This window comes from Triticum urartu, chromosome 3 (genome assembly GCF_003073215.2).
Source record: "Triticum urartu cultivar G1812 chromosome 3, Tu2.1, whole genome shotgun sequence".
In the NCBI taxonomy this organism is placed as follows: domain Eukaryota; kingdom Viridiplantae; phylum Streptophyta; class Magnoliopsida; order Poales; family Poaceae; genus Triticum; species Triticum urartu.
In genome coordinates, this window is record NC_053024.1 from 520,576,735 (window position 1) to 520,596,340 (window position 19,606).

The window sequence follows — 19,606 nt, forward strand, 5'->3', positions numbered from 1 at the left end:
TTCCAAGTTCGGGTGGGTGACGTAACATCGATCGAAGAAAATGAGTAGTACGGTTTTCGACAGATTTTTATTTTCTAGTCATTTTATATCTTGATGTTTTTGTTTTGTATTGGGTACTATTTTCTTGGGTAATTATCACATATAAAATGCTTTTTGGGGCAGTTTTTCTAAAAAAAAGAAGAAGAAGAATGGTGAGTACGTTTTGTGATTTCTGCATTTTCATGCGAGGCGAAAAGGAGGAGAAGAGAGAAAACATCGTCCTCCTCTGGCGCAAGCAAAGCTACCGGTACCAGCCGACGGAGGAAGTTGCAAGCATAACCCCCGCGCAGGAAGTCGTCGTCACGAGGTGCTGGATTTTGACCTGCTACCGAAATCCCGCAGGCTAGCTGCAAACCCTCCTTCGCCGCCGCCGCCGATGAGATCCGCGCCGCCCAGATCCAAGCCTTTCTAGAGCCTTACGCCACCTCCAGCACCGTCCATGGGGGACTGCGCCGTGGAGAACGGCCACGCCCACCCGAAGGAAGAGGACGCACCGGAAGTGCCCGTCGAGCCCGCGGAGGGCGCCGCGGAGCCGCAGGTGGTGGCTGGCGGGCAGAAGAAGCAGGGAGGGATACGCAGGGAGCCGTCGTTCTCGCGGTGGTGCAAGGACCCCTCCGCGGCGCCCAATGCCCCCGCCGGCGCCGCTTCGCCGGCCTCTGCGCCGAGCGACGATGATTCGGAGGAGTTCGAGCTGCCGCTTCTGCCGCCCGCCGCCGCCGCCCACCGCTCGCCGATGGATATCGAGGCAGGAGCGGCGGCGGGATCTGACAGCGTCCCAGTCTCGCCGTGGCTGATCGCCAAGATTATATTTCTGATAGCGAGTTGGTACACGCTGAGCACCTGCTTGACGCTGTGAGTAACGCGTTTTTCTCGTTATTTGTGCGCGGATGCTCAGAGGAGCTATTGCCGGGCACGCGTTTGATGCTGGTGTTCTCTGTGCGCCCTTGTGCCTGTGGCCAGGTATAACAAGGAGATGCTTGGGAAGCGCATGTGGAAGTTCCCTGCCCCGTTCCTGATGAACACGGTGCATTTCACCATGCAGGCTGTTGCGTCGAGGGTGATCGTGTGGTTCCAGCAACGGGGCATGGAGGCAGAGCGTTATACAATGTCATGGAAAGATTACTTTCAGCGAGGTAGCTACTGTGTTATTTCAAACTTATGTTGCCCGATGCTTACACAGTAGTTTGTTCCTTACATTCTGTCACAACAAGTGCCCTGGAAATTTCATGGCTTGGTGCGTATAATTTGCAATAGCAACTTTGTGCATTCTGCACTTCTGTGGGACATACATATAGAGTACTAGTGTTAAAAGAAGGGTATGTTTCAGTTCGAGCTCAGGTGTAAAGCACTGAACATGGATGCTGGTCGGTTATTTTCATGGGTGGGGGCAGAAACCTCCATTGGCCAATTAACAGAACATGACTCACTAAATTAGATTATCATAAGTTATCAAGTTAAGGTTAAAGATAGAAGTAAACTTTAACTGGTGCGCTGCATGTGAATCCAAGCTGCTATAGAGCCACATGGGCTCAAAATAGAGTTTAGCCCTACACCTCTGGCTGGATGAATCACCGTACTTTATTAACTTACAATTAAGTTGGGCCATGACCTACTGGATATTATTGTTTCATTCGATGAATCCATTTAATCAACGAGGGCTAGGACTTAGCATGGACTTATATATTTTTATTCTTGTCGGAGTAAACGACCACGGGTAGCCTAGCCGGCTCCCCCTGGCCCTTCTGAAAAAATTACGAGCCGATCCGGCCCTCAAGAATCCAAGACGTGGGGCCGCCTTTCCCTTGCCGGCTGTCTCCCAGGCCGACTATCGGAAGGCGGCCCGGCTTTAGCCCTCAAGAAGAAAGCCGCGGGAGGGCCGGCTCCAAGAAGCCGGCCGCGAGGAACCGGCTCACACAAAGCGGTCAAGATCGTACCCTCGAAGTCTGCATCCACATAACGGCGATGTGGCGGGGCGTGGCTACAGTAAAGCCTGCCACCCCCGAATCCCGGAGCATGCCTGGCACAGTGCGCCGTACGGGGTGGCCATGACCCGTCCGGCGCAGCACTGTTACCATGTTGACCCTGATGCCACCCACAACGGGCTGTCAGCGCGGCCCACGGGCGGTGGGCCCCTTCCGGCAGAGAGACACCCGAAGGCGGCCAGGCCTTCCCCAGTCGGCCCAAGACAGGGCCGGCTCCCCACAGCCGGCTTGCTTCCTCCCTCGAAGGAGACGCCCCATTAAAGAGACAAGACGAGGTGAGGCTACAGCGATCGCCCGCCAGGCGGCGGCACTGTAGCCACGCTTACCTCGGCGAAGCCCTCGTCACCAGGTTTGAGGCAACAGTAACCAGCCACCGACAAGGCCCTTGACAGTGGGCCTGCCTGTCGACCAAGGAGCCGCCAGCCGGCGGGCCCCAGCAGCCGGCGCAGAAGCCGGAGAGCGTAGACACAGACGGTTAGGGCCCACGCCCAGCCGGATTACCATTGTACCCCCGGGGGGTAGGCCTATATAAACCCCCCGGGGCACCCATGCAAAAGGGGGATCTAAGCTAGTTTGAGACACCACATAGAGAGGAGAGGAGAGCTAGCCGTGCCCTTCTTCTTCTTCTCGCCAAACAGCTCAAGGAGCATCTTGTAGCCACTCGTTCATCTAGTGATCATGCGGAGACCCCGCAGAGCAGCAGTAGGGGTGTTATCTTCACGGAGAGCCCTGAAGCTGGGTAAGATTCGCCGGCGTGCATGTCTTCGCCTCATCCCGCTTCCAGGCACCGGCGACGTCTTACCGGCTCCCACAATGATAAGCCACCCGTTGGCATATGTCGCACCTACCACCCGACAATTCTACTTCAAAATATGTAGAGATTTTTTGTCCGTTCTTATTGTGTTTATCATCTTTAAAGATATAGTAACAATTTGAATATTTCTTCTGCAGTTGTTCCAACAGCTTTGGCTACTGCTCTTGATATAAATTTGACCAACATTTCGTTTGTTTTCATTACTGTGACATTCGCTACAATGGTACATTTCATTCCATGTGAGTTATTATTTCCTGCTCTTCTCACTTAATATTTGGACTTCTAATTTATGGCTTTCAATTATTGTGCAGTGTAAATCTGGGGCTCCAATTTTCATTCTTCTCTTTGCTTTTTTATTCAGGTAAGCTCAGTTGCTGGTTCGTTTTCAGCAGTGCATGCCCTTTTTGTCTTCTAGTTTAGCAACTTCTTGTGTTCATTGGTATGGAATATCAGTTACAGAACCTTGTCCTGAAAAAGTTGAGCTTCATTCTGCTGTTCTCTAATGGTTTTCATCTCCTATGGGTGGGGTGGGGTGGGATGAAGAGGGTTAACCTGTACTATTAGGTTATGTGAAACATTTGTCCTAGGCCAACTGAATACTTTTGAACTAGCTTGCAGACTTTACAAAGTTGGTTCCATATACACATCATTTTGAGAAATGGGATGCAAATGTTAGAACTGCAAGAACTAAAATTAAGCAGTATCTCCTGACAAAGAAAAAACATTGAGCAGTTTCTTGCATAGCCATCATTTCTTATAGTACTGCTTCTTGACATTCACTTAGGCCAACTCCACCGTGCGACCCCAAACGGACGTCCGGATTGGCTGGATTTTGTCCCTTGGGGGCGCCGATGGGTTCGCCCGTGTCCGGCTTTGTCCGATGGGTCGTGCGTGCGCCCACCGCGCGGCCACACCCCAAATCGTGTCCGGGGTGGACGTGAATAATTTTAAAAAAAAACTAGAATGAAATAACTAAAAAAGTAAATAAACACATTTAAAAAAAACATAAAACATATATAGGGGTCGGCCACAAAACGGCCCAGTTTCCACGGCCACTTAAAAGGCCCCGTTTCATAATTAACATATAAAAACAAAATAAAAAAGGCCTCCCGCGCGCTCCTGCCGCGCCCGTCGGTGCCGTGGCCGTCGCCGTCTTCACTGGCCGCCGGTGTCGTCGTCGTCGCTGACGAGGTCGACGTAGGCCGGCGGCGTCCACAGGTGGGCCAGCGGTGCGTGGTAGACGGGGGCGGGCTGGACGGACGGAGGTGCCTGCACCACCTCCTCCCGTGGCGACGCCTCCCGCTCCGGTGACCGCGGCGGAGTGGAGCACCAGTTCACGCCCACGCCGGCGGCCATCTCCGGAGCAGTGCAAGACCAGCCCCACCCCTGGCCCAGCAGCTGCTGGAACGCGGCCACTGGCTCCTCGGGGATGGCTACCTCGCCGGCAGCGGAGCGGGCCGTCATCTCCTCCAGGCCCTCCCATTGCCGCTCATCGTGCGTGTACATGGAGTCCTCCATGACACGCGCCATGAGACGGGCCTCCTCCTCGTCCGTCATGCGAGGAGGTGGTGGTGGCAATGGAGACGGCGAAGGCGGCGGCGTAGGCGTGACGCCGCGCACCCGCCTACGCCCGCGCTCCTGGGGAGCAGGCGCTGCGTGCTCCTGTCGTGGCCGCCGCGACCCCGTCGAGGTGCCGGCGAAGAAGGACGCGCGCCTGGTGTCGTGCTCGTCACGAAACCAGGTGTCCCAGAGCCTGGAGTCGGGGGCGTACCTGGGGTCTTAGAAGAGGTCGTCGGGGAGGAGGCGGCGGCGGCGCTCGATCTCCTTCTCGCGCGCACGGCCGCTCGTTGGGATCGGGACCCGGTCGGCGGAGAGATGCCAGTTATTGGGGAGATGGACGTCGCTCCAGGGGAGCGGCGTCCTCGTCTACCAATAACGGCGGCACACCGACGAGCGGACGTAATGCCGGTCGCGGTCGCCGGCGGACGTGGGTGCGATGGAGAAGGCGGGCGGCGCGGGGGCCCGGCGTGGTGGCGATGGCGAGCCGCGGCGGCGTCCCGACGAGGAACCAGCCTCGCGGTCGTGCTTGCCTTTGCGGCCGGACTTCCAGAGGCCCATTGCTGCGGGCGGCTGGCCGGTGAGGTGTTGGCTAGGGTTTGGGACTAGGGCTGTCGGGTTTCGAGGAGGCCGCGGGGTGGCGTGGGGCAGTGTGGACGACGACCCGTCCACGCTTCCCACTTAAAGAAGGACGGCGACCGTTCGACGTGCGGATGACAGGTGGGGCCGACCGCTCGTGTGCATTGATGTGGGCGGGTGGGAGGTAGGTGGCCGCCTGCCACGCGGCCCCGACGCGGACGAGGCGCGCGTCCGTTTGGTGTCCGTCGCGACCCAAACCCGGCGCAAGTTTGCGCTCGAAATGGGTAGGCCCGGACACAAAACGGACAAGATGGGTCCGGGCCGTCGCGCGCTGGGCCGCCTCCTTTGTCCGTTTTACCCCAAACGGACGGGGCCGGACAGGATAGGGTCGCGCGGTGGAGTTGGCCTTAGCCTTTTCATGTTCCTATGCAAATAATTTTGTGCCCTCTTGTAACTTGTCTTTCTGACAACACTGCACCTATTTCTGTTTAATTATCGGTTTATGGGCTTTTGTTATGCTCTATATCATTCCCTTTTTTTCCTTACGCCTGCTCATGGTGGTCAGGTTCCACTATTGCTAAAAAATAACAGAGCAGCAGAGTACGGTAGTTCAGATATAAAGGTAGCCAACAGGACTAGGAGAAGTATGAAATACAAAGGAAGAAAATTACTGCTCGAAAAACACATAGACCCCAGCAACAGCAGCAAAACAAAAACCGAGACTACGCTGATGCAAATATATCGCAGCTAACTAAAACAGAAGGCTCCTAGCACCAGAACCACAAAATGAACGTCAACAACCATTGTATTCTGCGTCTCCATATCATTTTCATGTTATTAATCGAAGGTTTCCCTTTTTTCCCTGAAGGCTAGAGAAGCCGAGCTTTAACATTCTTGGAATCATGCTGATTGTTTCTGTTGGAGTTCTACTGACAGGTAAAGTCATAAGTGTACATCAACAGCTTATATTACTTTTTCCAAAGTGACATGCTTCTGTGCTTTCCTGGAGAGAGCTCAGAAAAAGACCTCCTAGCTACTCCCTCCGCCACAAATTACATCCGTATCTAGACAAATCTAAGACGAGTAATTCAGGGCGGAGGTAATAGCTTTTTACTTGATTAGATTTTTGGCACTGTAATTTGTGGGCTTAATTTTGAATCCTGACTCTATTTTCTTAAATTTCTCTTATGTGGATTCATCATCTTAACTGTGGACTGTGGTAATAATGTTCCTCTTGCAGTTGCTAAAGAGACACAATTTAATCTTTGGGGATTTATATTTATTATGCTTGCTGCTGTCATGTCTGGTTTCCGCTGGTGCATGACACAGATTCTCCTCCAGGTTTGTCAGTGTAATGTAGTACTTCCATTTTTTTGTTCTGAACATGGTAATATGCCTTATTAATCCTATGTTCTACTTCCCTTTCATTCCTGTCCTGACTGAACTTTTCTTTTACCCTTATGCGTCCCTTAAATCTGCTGAAGAAAGAGGAATATGGTATGCGTTCTATCTTAGCTTCTTGTCCAGTGAGAGGAAATTATAAATACTGTTCGTTGTCGTCTTAGCATCTCATTCTTGAAAACTGAAAAGCAGCGAGATTAGCTTTATTAATTTCAGGCACATGTATGACTTATGTATTTTCAATGGACACCTGTTTTTGTTTAAATCTGAGTTAGTGCATCAGTATGAGCTGTAGCGGCTATGTGCATTGTCTTCTCTTAAAAAATATCAAAATGATAATATCGAACGTGATTTGTTCAATAAATATGTAATGCAGCATCCTTTACAGCATCATTTTTATTGTGTTATGCAGGATTAAAGAACCCCTTCACCTTAATGAGTTATGTTACCCCGGTGATGGCAATAACAACTGCAATTATTTCCATTGCCATGGATCCATGGCATGAAGTCAGAGCAAGTCACTTCTTTGATAGTCCAGATCACATATTAAGAAGCATCTTATTGATGCTTCTAGGTGGTGCTTTGGCATTCTTCATGGTATGGATCAGTACTCCTTCCTGGGAAGTACAGCATTTATGCCAGAGCATTTTACTTACCAATCATTACATTTGTCATGCAAAAAGTCATTTTCTTTTTTGCTGGAACCAGTCAATACACTGTTGGTTCTTACTATTTCATTTTTTCATGCACCGAGAGTCTGAGAATACTTGTAATAACCAATAAATCCTTTTTGCAGTCATCTATTGTTGGTTTGTTGTTAAGACATGCTTGCCAAGTATTCTTGTTGGTATTCACAAAAAAAAAGTATTCTTGTTAGCATCTTTTTATCTGGTTTATAATCACTTGATTTGTTCTTTGAAGGTTTTGACAGAATATGTTCTGGTTTCTGTAACAAGTGCTGTAACAGTGACCATAGCTGGGATTGTCAAGGAAGCTGTCACAATTTTGGTATTGATTCCCACTCTATAGTTACTTTCAAAGTTTCATTGAATTTATCTTTGTTCATGCATATAAGTGTGATTTGTGATGACAAACAATCCGACAGGTTGCTGTGCTTTTCTTCAATGATCCATTTACCTGGTTAAAGGGATTTGGACTGGCAACAATTATATTTGGTGTCAGCCTTTTCAATCTGTACAAGTGAGTTGTTCATATATTTGTTGTTCCAAGCTACTAACTTATTACCAGTCCATATTTTACGACTCACAGAATCAACTTCAAATTTCTTACTATGTTGATAAGTTCAGACTTCCATGCCAACTTTTTTGGGGACTAAATTGTTCAAGAGGAGTCAAACTTAATTTGCTCACGTCCACAAATATATTTTTTCCTATTTGCAAGTCAATGAACTTTTTTTTTGCGGGAGGCAAGTCAATGAACTTGCTATGTCATGCCACCTTGTACAGAGAGAAATGCAATAAGACTAACTATAAAAAGAGCCATTAGTAAACACTGATCATAATTTGACTACAAAAGCGTAAAGTGGAAATATTAGAGTAGGTTAATTTCTGATGTGTTAGTATGGTTATTCTGACTATTATCTTGTGATATATGAAGGTATCATAGGTTCAAGAAAGACCGCCACAGTAAACATGTTGACCCAAATTCCCATTCCTCCAATGATGCCTCAAAATATGTTATCATTGATGATGATATTGAAGATCAGGATGATACAGGCTGACCCAAGTATGAAAGGTGGATAATCGAATAAATAGTTTACATTGTTTGCTATCAGTTTGACATCTGCATTCATTGCATTTTCTCCTTTCCAGAGAGCAGACCATTTTATGGGCTGGCGTATTCGGCTCAGGACACTGCTACCGACTTACCATTGCTTGGTTTCAGAGGCACCAGTGCTTACTTGTGTTCTTCCACGGCTTTGTGGAGTTATGCTGCATGTGCATGAGCATGATGGTGGTCATGCCATAAATCATATCGCTGATTGAGAAGAGGCACACTGATACAAGTAGCAGAAGAAAGATTTTGTTACTCGGAAACAAAAATGGTGCATACCAAGAGCTGTGCAGAAATTGTATATCATATATTATAAAAATACTAGCAAACATGCCCGTGCGTTGCAACGGGAGAAAAATATTCACCCCTCGTACACACACTTGACGACACAGCAAATTCCTTGAAATCTTTCATGATGCCACACAACAACAACATGCTAAGTGGTGTTGTGAAAAAACATAAATGTGTGATGATTTTTGAAGTGTACTCAAGGTGTTTAGAATTCATTATACAACACAAATATCTACCTAGTTGCCGGTATATGTTTATGCATTTGATGTTGTTTCTCGGTGATGCCCAAAAAATATTGCATTAGAATGAAAATAGCAAAGTACATTTTAGTATTCCATGATAGCATGTGCATAAGAGCATTATCTTTGTCATATATGTGTTTGCATATATAAAAATATATGTGCATTTGCAACCATAATTCAATTCAAGACTTAATTTGGTTGCAAACATATTGGATTGCTCCACAAAAAACAACCAATCTATAAGGGCATATGTAATAGGCATTTCTAAAATATCTCATCATATAAAGAACGTATTATTTAAGTTTGCACCCTGAACATATTTCTAAAAATTAATGATATTTATAAAAATTAATGATAAAGGAATATTTGGAATCTACACATTTTTCTGATGAATTATCATATATGACATGTTAGATTTGGAGTTAGGGTTTGAAAGATATGAAAATTTCAAAAAGTATTTGATCTTTTGGAAAAAAGGGAAGGGGTGGGGATCGAACACACAACCTCCAGCGTGGTAGGTGAAGGCACCAACCAGTGCAGACGAAACAAAATAAAACAAACCAAACATTTTTCTCACTTATCGGTGGCATTGGTGGGTAATAATTTACAACTTTAGAGGCAGTTTTAATGACGGACGACCAGAAGCACTATTTGCTTTATTATTAGGGGAAGATAAGAATGTTTGCGGTCCGTTAGAAATACAGCTGCTGTGCTTTTTACTGGGAGTGTGAAGAGCTCAATTTTGGTGCAACTTGTGAGCCCCACATATATTAGCATTACAAAATATACATTACTTGCCGAGAATGAAAGGAATTAGATTGGTGGTATGTGTTGTATACGATTGTGCACCTTAATGTTTTTAGCTCATTGAGTACACGAGAAAGTGTAAATCTTAGACGCCAAGTTAGAAGATTTCTCTCACAAAATTGAGATCTTGTTCACTCTTAAATCGCTCTTATCCTCCTTTATGTCGGCCATTTTAATTCCTTTGTCAGCATATTAGAGCTTGGCTAATGAGTGATCCTCTGTGGTCTGGATGTTCTCCCCACTGCTATAGCAACTTAGAGGCCAGATCTAAAATCTGCAATCAGCTTTTAATATAGTTTGGTTGCTCGCAGCCCCATGTAGGTTCTGGGGGTGCAAATTTGGCATTTTTGGTTAGCTAGGCTGCATTATGAAAGTGGTCCGCACAAATCCTAAAGCACTAGCCAGAGAGAATAATGTCCGAATTGGTAACACGACGACTGAGCTCGTACGAGGGAAGGGATGGCGTGAGCTCATGCTCGTGGCCGAAAAAACGTTGGGGATAATTTCATCACCTCCTGCCGATTGCCTTATTCGTCTTCTTCTCCGAGTTGCTCCCTACCTTCTCCCCACTCTTTCGATGGTTGTAAGTAACATCACACTCTACTTGTTGTAGCCTAGATCTGTGAGCATGTGGTAGATTAGAACAGGTAGTATGGTAGGTTATGCAAGTATTGTGTCATGGTGTCATGGGAGGATGTGGTAGATCAGATGTTAGTGGTGCCATTTTTGTAGTATGGTAGTTTTTGTTTGTTGGCGGCGATGATGTCCATGGTGTTTGTGGTAGATGTGGCAATGTGTTGAGCTTCATGATCACTCCATGCTAGCATGGTAGATGTGGTAGTGTCTTCAGCTTCATGACCAGTCCATGTGGAATATGCTAGATGCATTGTTCTTGTTCAGTTAGTCCTGATGCTAACCATTGTAGACAATGACCGGTGAAGACTTTAGTTAGGCCCTTGTTTTGTTGGACACCCAATTATTTACCTCCTATGTTTAGGACTCCTAGCCAGTCATTGACTCCGCATGCACATGGTCCTCTTGTGTTCTCTTTAGTTGTGGCGATGCCTGCGGTAGCTACTAAGGTAGACATTAAGGATGACAAGGCACATATGAGGGAGTCAATGAAGGAGGATACAATGAAATGGGTTTCTTTTATGTCCCTTCGTCCTCGACAAGATGTACGATATCATCACCAACGGGGTGAGGACTGACAACGACTTCAAGGAGATGCACCTAAACGTTGTTGTGAAGACGGTTTTTAGAGCTCTGTAGCACGAAGGTGATCTCAACACAGGTATGCAACCATCTTAGGAAGTGGAGAGCGAGATGGATCCAGGTGTGAAACCTTAGCGATGCAGAATGGTATCAGGACACGTTGACCATTTTCTTGGATGCTTGCTACTCACGATAGAGTCGTTGGATTCTTCGAAGAGGAAGGGTGATGTAGCACAGCAAGAGGAAGTATTTTCCTCAGTTAAGAACCAAGGTTTATCAAACCAGTAGGAGGCAACACACGAACAATTTTAGAAGCACCTGCACACAAACAAAACAATTGCTTGCACCCAACAAAGGCAAGGGGGTCATCACTCCCCTTGTTCTTGGATTAAAAGCAGATGGTGATATGCAAAGCGGTAGAATGTAAGGAACAAATAAAAAGAGCAATTATGGAGAATTTTGGATTGATGGAAAATAGACCCGGGACCATAGGTTCACTAGTGGCATCTCTCTCGAAAGCATGGCAATAGTGGGTAAACAAATTACTGTTGGGGAATTGATAAAGTTTCACATAGTTATAATTGTGATCATTCATGGCATAATCATTACACATGCCTTATGTCCAGGACAAGTAGAGTTGGGGATATAACCCCGCAGTGTGACCCGCCCAGGAGGGGTCGGGTTACACAGTTGGCGACTCAACTTGCGATATTTGAAGAAGGCCCAAGAGGCCAGATGAAGAGCCAAGAGGGCGGCTTAGGTGGTGACCCGCCGAAGGCCCAACCCCAGATGGTGGTGTGAGAACCGGCCTTTGTAAGCCACCGGAAGATGACTTGTCTAGAAAGACAAGATAGTTTAGAACCCGGGCCGGTCACGTTGTGTGATCCGAATGGGACTCTTGTAAGCCCAGGGCCTCGACCTGTGTATATAAAGGCGAGACCCTGCGGTGGGTTAAGTTAAGAAACAATTGATCGAGAGTTAGGTCAAGCGATTTCGCTCCCCTGCAATTGATACTCAAGCAATACAACTCAAAGCAGGACGTAGGCTTTTACCTCGTTGTGAGGGTCCGAACCTGGGTAAACTTGTATCCTTCATCCCGTTCAACCCCTTCGAGCTAACCTACGTTGCGATGGCTCCACGCTTAAATCCTTTCACAAGGACATCTGCCGTGACAAAACCACGACAGTTAGCGCCCACCGTGGAGCCAGAGCACGGTGGTTTCAAGTTCTTGAAGGGAAATTTCCCACGGATCGAAGGATATGCCATGGGCCGGATGACTAAGAGTCGCCACGGCAAGCTTTACATCGACAACGCTGGCTGGGGCCCCGAGGCCGACTCAATCGAGTATGGGTACCGGGTCCCCTTTGGCGGAATTCACGTCTTCATCGGCAAGATCGGCGAGTCAGAGCCTGAGCCGGACATCTGCACCGACATCGTCGAGACGGCTCAGCGCGCACGACCTGCCAGGGTTCAACCCGGCCAGAAGCATGTTTTCATTGGATTTGTTCATGGGGCAGATCTTGAGGAAGATTCTGCATCTGGTGGAGAGAAGGCCATCTACTCGGGTGATTGAGTCCTCAACTGGAGAGACGGAATCCATCTATCAGCTTCAAGACGACGAGCTTGGGGGCTACTCCGATGACAACAGTATTTCAGACCCCTATGAGCCGCCCTCCAGGGCTGCGATCTTCATGGCTGGCACTGGGCCGACTCTTAATTCATCAACAGCAGCAGTGATGACGTCTGGATCGACTGCCGCTGTGATAGCTGGGGCCAGCGGCTCAGCGCAGCCGCCGTCTCAAGTCTTATCTGAACTCTTGGGCACTTTGTTGACTCTGTTAGCCATAGAGCTTACTACGACGAATCAAGTACAGTACAATGCAGAAGTTGCAAAGGTGCGAGATGAGGTGGCTAAGGCCCAGGAGGATCTTAACGCGGAGAATACCAGGATGGTGACGGAGCGAGCTCTGATGGATGCGGAATCACAATGTATGAGGGGAGGAACCTTTTTAACACACTTGGGGCCGGGACAAGTAACCCGCCCGGTGTAACCCGGGCTGCAGAGGTGCCAGGGAGCGGGACGGAGGATCAGCCTCGTTTGCCGGACCCACCTCGTAGGGATCATACCCCTCCTCGCGGTTTCCAACACCCTCTGGCCATAATTCTAACCCAGTGGATAATATGATAGCAGCGGCGACACGATTGGCAGCTATTCCGATTGAGGGCGAGCCTCCGGCTGCAGTGGAGACCCGGAACGTTGTGGAGCTTCTTCAGACAGCTGTAGCACATCAGGCTGCTTATTCATACAGTCGTGAGCGAATTCATTCAACTCCTCGCCCAAGTCAAAGTTACAGCCAACATATTGATTTGCCGGCGGTTTCCAGCAGCAAACGGCGTCGTAATCTGCCCCGCAATGATGACCCGCCTCGTGGGAATAACCCGCCCCGTGATGATAATTTACTAGCTAATGCTCAGGCGATTGTGGATCAAGCTCGAGCTCGCCGTGAGGCGGAAGTAGCGGCTCAATTGGGCACTTATCAGCAGCCCCCGGGGAACCCTTCGGCCTCACTTGAAACTGGGATGACTTCCAGGATAGTTGGTGTGCCATGTTTGGTACCGGCTTTGCGTAATGAACAGTTGCCCAAGAATGGCCCTCGTAGGTGCCTAATTATACAGCTGATCTTCCCCCGAGGCTTGGATTGAGAGCTATGAATTGGCCATGGAGATGTTGGATGTTAATGATGTTGTATGTGCCAAGTACTTTACTATGATGCTCGATGGTCCAGCTCGAACATGGTTAAAAAGCTTGCCTGCCAATTCCATCAGCTCATGGGCAGAGCTGAAGGCACGGTTTATTCATATTTTTAAAGGTACATGCAAGCAACCTCTGACGATTATTGATCTCGATAACTGCGTGCAACGTGAGGATGAGTCGGCCCACCATTGGGTTCGCCGGGTTTCAGCTATTATCCACTCATCAACAGCATTGCGGCGGGTTCAGTGGTCCTAGTCTTGGAGAAAAATTATCATTTCACCCCTCTCAAGCAGAAGCTCGGGCGCCTTAAACGTCATTGTAATGACATGGGTGAGCTAATGGACTAACAAGGGCAAGAAGAATGGCAGTGGTGAGGGTCAGCAGCAGAATGTGACAGGGCACAATGGCCGCAATCGGGGCAACAGTGGTAAGCGCAGGCACCCTGATGGCAGGTCAGATATAGTGGCCAACACCAACACTGGGTATAAAGGCCAGCGTCGTAATGGTAATGGTAAGCCGGCCTTTGGAGGAAAGAATTTTAACCTTGAGGCGATGTTTAATGAACCCTACCCAAAGCACAGTCTGCCTGATAAGCCGGCGAGTCATGTCTGGAAGGATTGTTTTATCATGAGAGAATACAGGAATTCTCATTTTAATCAGAATCATGGTAATAATAATGGGCCACCTGGCGGGTCAGGATCCAGGTCATAGGGACCCAGTTTTGGTGGTGGCGGCTCAAATTCCAGTTATCAAGGTCAAGGTAACCATGGTGGATACAACCAACAATCTGGTCAGGGAAACCAGCAACAAAATGCTAAGTCATGCTATCAGAGCAATCCAAAGCAGCTTGATGGGGGTCAATATCACGTGTTCACCACAAGTCTCTGCAAGCGTGATAAGAAGGTTCGTAAGCGCGTGGTCAATAATCTTGAGCTGGCAATTCCACAGTACTTGTGATGGTCAGAACATCTGATCACATGGAGTAGAGCGGATCACCCGCCCCGGGTCGAGAATCCGGGTCATCTGGCATTAGTGGTAGACCCTCAAGTGGGTGGTTATAAGTTCACTAAAGTACTTATGGATGGAGGCAGCAGTTCAACATTTTATATTATGACACCTCTCGACGTATGAATTTAACTGACAAGGATCTTAAGCCGTCCTCCACAGTCTTCCATGGCGTGGTGCTTGGTAAATCAACATATCCTGTGGGAAAGATTTCCTTGGAAGTGGCCTTTGGTGATGATCATGACTATAGGGCAGAGACATTATGGTTTGAGGTGGTCAAAATCAAGAGCCCATATCATGCTTTGTTTGGGCGGCCGGCTTATGCCAAATTTATGGCCTAGCCTTGTTATGTTTATATGCATCTTAAGATGCCAGGACATAAGGGCACAATTACGGTCCATGGCAACTAAAATATCGCTTTGGAGTGTGAGGAAGGTGATGCTGCTTATGCTGAGTCGGCTTGTGCCACGAAAGAGATCAAGTTTTATACAGATAATGTTGACCCGGCTGATATGAATCCTTTGAGGAAGCCCACTACTGAGCAAGACCCTCTTTTGAAGTTTCAGGCTGATGATACTAAACAAGTTGATTTTGTCCCTAGCGATTCATCTCAGCAGTTCACGATAGGGGTGATACGTCTCCAACGTATCTATAATTTTTGATTGTTCCATGCTATTATATTATCAACCTTGGATGTTTTATATGCATTTATATGCTACTTTATATGATTTTTGGGACTAACCTATTAACCTAGAGCCCAGTGCCAGTTTCTGTTTTTTCCTTGTTTTAGAGTATCGTAGAAAAGGAAAATCAAACGGAGTCCAATTGACCTGAAACTTCACGGAACTTATTTTTGGACTAGAAGAAGCCCACATAGTATCAGAGTTGGACTAGGAGAGTCCCGGGCTGCCCACGAGGGTGGGGGCGCGCCCACCCCCCTGGGCGCCCCCTGCCTCGTGGACAGCCCGGAGATCCACCGACGTACTTCTTCCTCCTATATATACCCATATACCCTAAAAACTTCGAGGCCAACAATAGATTGGGAGTTCCGCCGCCAGAAGCCTCCGTAGCCACCGAAAACCAATCTAGACCCGTTTCGGCACCCTGTCGGAGGGGGAATCCCTCTCTGGTGGCTATCTTCATCATCCCGGTGCTATCCATGACGAGGAGGGAGTAGTTCTCCCTCGGGGCTGAGGGTATGTACCAGTAGCTATGTGTTTGATCTCTCTCTCTCTCTCTCGTGTTCTTGAGGTGGTACGATCTTGATGTATCGCGAGCTTTGCTATTATAGTTGGATCTTATGATGTTTCTCCCCCTCTACTCTCTTGTAATGGATTGAGTTTTCCCTTTGAAGTTATCTTATCGGATTGAGTCTTTAAGGATTTGAGAACACTTGATGTATGTCTTGCGTGGGATACCCGTGGTGACAATGGGGTATTCTATTGATACACTTGATGTATGTTTTGGTGATCAACTTGCGGGTTCCGCCCATGAACCTATGCATAGGGGTTGGCACATGTTTTCGTCTTGACTCTCCGGTAGAATCTTTGGGGCACTCTTTGAAGTACTTTGTGTTGGTTTGAATAGATGAATATGAGATTGTGTGATGCATATTGTATAATCATACCCACGGATACTTGAGGTGACATTGGAGTATCTAGGTGACATTAGGGTTTTGGTTGATTTGCGTCTTAAGGTGTTATTTTACTACGAACTCTAGGGCTGTTTGTGACACTTATAGGAATAGCCCAACGGATTGATCGGAAAGAATGACTTTGAGGTGGTTTCGTACCCTACCATAATCTCTTCGTTTGTTCTCCGCTCTTAGTGACTTTGGAGTGACTCTTTGTTGCATGTTGAGGGATAGTTATGTGATACAATTATGTTATTATTGTTGAGAGAACTTGCACTAGTGAAAGTATGAACCCTAGGCCTTGTTTCAACGCATTGCAATACCGTTTGTGCTGACTTTTATCATTAGTTACCTTGCTGTTTTTATATTTTCAGATTACAAAAACCATTATCTACCATCCATATACCACTTGTATCATCATCTCTTCGCCGAACTAGTGCACATATACAATTTACCATTGTATTAGGTGTGTTGGGGACACAAGAGACTCTTTGTTATTTGGTTGCAGGGTTGCTTGAGAGAGACCATCTTCATCCTACGCCTCCTACGGATTGATAAACCTTAGGTCATCCACTTGAGGGAAATTTGCTACTGTCCTACAAACCTCTGCACTTGGAGGCCCAACAACGTCTACAAGAAGAAGGTTGTGTAGTAGACATCAAGCTCTTTTCTGGCGCCGTTGCCGGGGAGGCGAGTGCTTGAAGGTATATCTTTAGATATTGCAATCGAGTCTTTTAATTTCTTGTTTTATCACTAGTTTAGTTTATAAAACAAAATTTCAAAAAATGGAATTAAGTTTGCCTCATTTGCTTCATCTTTTTAATATCTATCATGAAAATAAGGATTCCGATAATTGTGCTCAATATAAGAAGAATGCATTAGAATGTTTGGCACTAAATATTTGAATAATGAGCATGATTGCACTATTGTTAGTATGAATTCCTTGAATATCCATGATGCTAATGATATGCAAAGCCACAAGCTTGGGGAAGCTATGTTTGATGAAGATGATATTTTTTGTCCCCCAAGTTTTGATGAGCAAATTTATTATGATTAAAGCATGACTCCTATTTATGATGATTATATTGATGAAAGTGGATTTGGAGAGGTCATGACTTTATTTTGTGATGAATCCACTATTTCGGAAGAGGTTCCAATTGCTTATGAGAACAAAGTTGCTATCTATGATGATTATTGTGATGACTTGTATGCTATGAAGAATAATGTTATCCATGAAACTTGTCATCATGATTTTAGTTTTCAATTGGATTATGCCTCACATGATAGTTATTTTGTTGAGTTTGCTCCCACTATTATGAATGAGAAGAATTTTGCTTGTGTGGAGAGTAATAAAATTTCTATGCTTGTAGATCATGAAAAGAATGCTTTAGGTGCTGGTTATATTGTTGAATTCATTCATTATTCTACTGAAAATTATTATGAGGGAGGAATATATACTTGTAGGAATTGCAATAATATCAAGTTTCCTCCCTATGTGCTTAAAGTTTCAAAGTTATGCTTGTTTTGCCTTCCTATGCTAGTTGATTATTGTTCCCATAAATTGCTTGATCACAAAATCCATATTCATAGGAAGTGGGTTAGACTTAAGTGTGCTAGTCATATTCTTCATGATTCTCTCTTTATGTTTCAATTCTTATCCTTTATGTGAGCATCATTGAAATCATCATGCCTAGCTAGGGGCGTTAAACGATAGCGCTTGTTGGGAGGCAACCCAACTTTATTTTTGTTCCTTGCTTTTTGTTACTGTTTAGTAATAAATAAATTATCTAGCCTCTGTTTCGGTTGTGTTTTTTGTTTTTAATTAGTGTTTGTGCCAAGTAGAACCGTTGGAAAGACTTGGAGAAAGTCTTGTTGATCTTGCTGTAAAAAACAGAAACTTTAGTGCTCACGAGAATTGCTGCCATTTTTATTTGGAAAGTGTTATTTACTTAATTATTTTTGCAGATGATTAATAGATAAATTCCCCACGTCCATCAATTAATTTTAGAATTTTTGAGGTTCCAGAAATTTGCGTTAGTTACAGATTACTACAGACAGTTCTGTTTTTGACAGATTCTGTTTTTCATGTGTTGTTTACTTATTTTGATGAATCTATGGCTAGTAAAAGGGTTTATAAACCATAGAAAAGTTGGAATACAGTAGGTTTGACACCAATATAAATAAAAAATGAGTTCATTACAGTACCTTGAAGTGGTGTTTTGTTATCTTTCGCTAACGGAGCTCACGAGATTTTCTACTTTAAGTTTTGTGTTGTGAAGTTTTCAAGTTTTGGGTAAAGATTCCATGGACTATGGAATAAGGAGTGGCAAGAACCTAAGATTGGGGATGCCCAAGGCACCCCAAGGTAATATTCAAGGACAACCAAGAGCCTAAGCTTGGGGATGCCCCGGAAGGCATCCCCTCTTTCATCTTCGTTCATCGGTAACTTTACTTGGAGCTATATTTTTATTCAACACATGATATGTGTTTTTCTTGGAGCGTTATTTTATTTTACTTTGTTTTGCTTGCTGCTTGAATAAAATACCAAGATCTGAAACTCTTAAATGTTAGAGAGTCTTCACATCGTTGCATAATTATTCGACTACTCATTGATCTTCACTTAAATCTTTCGGAGTAGTTTGTCGTTGCTCTAGTGCTTCACTTATATCCTTTTAGAGCACGGCGGTGGTTTTATTTTGAAGAAATAGATGAACTCTCATGCTTCACTTATACTATTTTGAGAGTCCTAAACAGAATGGTAATTTGCTTTGGTTATGAAACTAGTCCTAATATGATGGGCATCCAAGAGGGATATAATAAAAACTTTCATATAAGTGCATTGAATACTAAGAGAAGTTTGATACTTGATGATTGTTTTGAGATATGGAGATAGTGATATCAAAGTTGTGCTAGTTGAGTAGTTGTGAATTTGAGGAATACTTGTGTTGAAGTTTGCAAGTCCTGTAGCATGCACGTATGGTAAACGTTGTGTAACAAATTTGAAACATGAGGTGTTATTTGATTGTCTTCCTTATGAGTGGCGGTCGGGGACGAGCGATGGTCTTTTCCTACCAATCTATCCCCATAGGAGCATGTGCGTAATACTTGGTTTTTGATAACTTGTAGATTTTTTCAATAAGTATGTTAGTTCTTTATGACTAATGTCGAGTCCATGGATTATACGCACTCTTACCCTTCCATCATTGCTAGCCTCTTCGGTACCGTGCATTGCCCTTTCTCACATTGAGAGTTGGTGCAAACTTCGCCGGTGCATCCAAACCCCATGATATGATACGCTCTATCACACATAAACCTCCTTATATATTCCTCAAAACAGCCACCATACCTACCTATTATGGCATTTCCATAGCCATTCCGAGATATATTGCCATGCAACTTTCCACCGTTCCGTTTATTGTGACACGCATCATCATTTTCATATTGCTTTGCATGATCATGTAGTTGACATCGTATTTGTGGCCAAGCCACCAT

The 19,606-nt window shown here is 45.8% G+C and overlaps 1 protein-coding gene across 3 annotated transcripts; it reads left to right on the top strand.

Moving 5' to 3' along the window:
• The first annotated feature begins 219 nt into the window (after positions 1-219).
• On the top strand, positions 220-8,524 carry LOC125544764 (probable sugar phosphate/phosphate translocator At1g06470). 3 transcript variants are annotated; one of them, XM_048708516.1, is made up of 12 exons: positions 220-891; positions 1,000-1,172; positions 2,973-3,058; positions 3,147-3,196; positions 5,840-5,907; positions 6,212-6,312; positions 6,456-6,468; positions 6,785-6,969; positions 7,294-7,380; positions 7,478-7,572; positions 7,990-8,127; positions 8,212-8,524. In XM_048708516.1, the coding sequence occupies exons 1-11, from the start codon at positions 479-481 to the stop codon at positions 8,111-8,113; spliced, it is 1,395 nt and encodes a 464-aa protein (XP_048564473.1). In that variant the 5' UTR covers positions 220-478; the 3' UTR covers positions 8,114-8,127; positions 8,212-8,524. The 3 variants fall into 3 exon arrangements, with proteins under 3 accessions (XP_048564473.1, XP_048564472.1, XP_048564471.1); XM_048708515.1 differs by having other exon boundaries at positions 7,990-8,118; positions 8,205-8,524; XM_048708514.1 differs by having other exon boundaries at positions 221-891; positions 8,205-8,524.
• Positions 8,525-19,606: the final 11,082 nt, after the last annotated feature.

Bases quoted from the DNA above. Each gene is read 5' to 3' on its own strand.
- LOC125544764 (XM_048708516.1), top strand. From the start codon at position 479: ATGGGGGACTGCGCCGTGGAGAACGGCCACGCCCACCCGAAGGAAGAG. The intron at 1,173-2,972 runs GTAGCTACTGTG...TTTCTTCTGCAG, and splicing joins GAAAGATTACTTTCAGCGAG to TTGTTCCAACAGCTTTGGCT. The intron at 7,573-7,989 runs GTGAGTTGTTCA...TGATATATGAAG, and splicing joins AGCCTTTTCAATCTGTACAA to GTATCATAGGTTCAAGAAAG.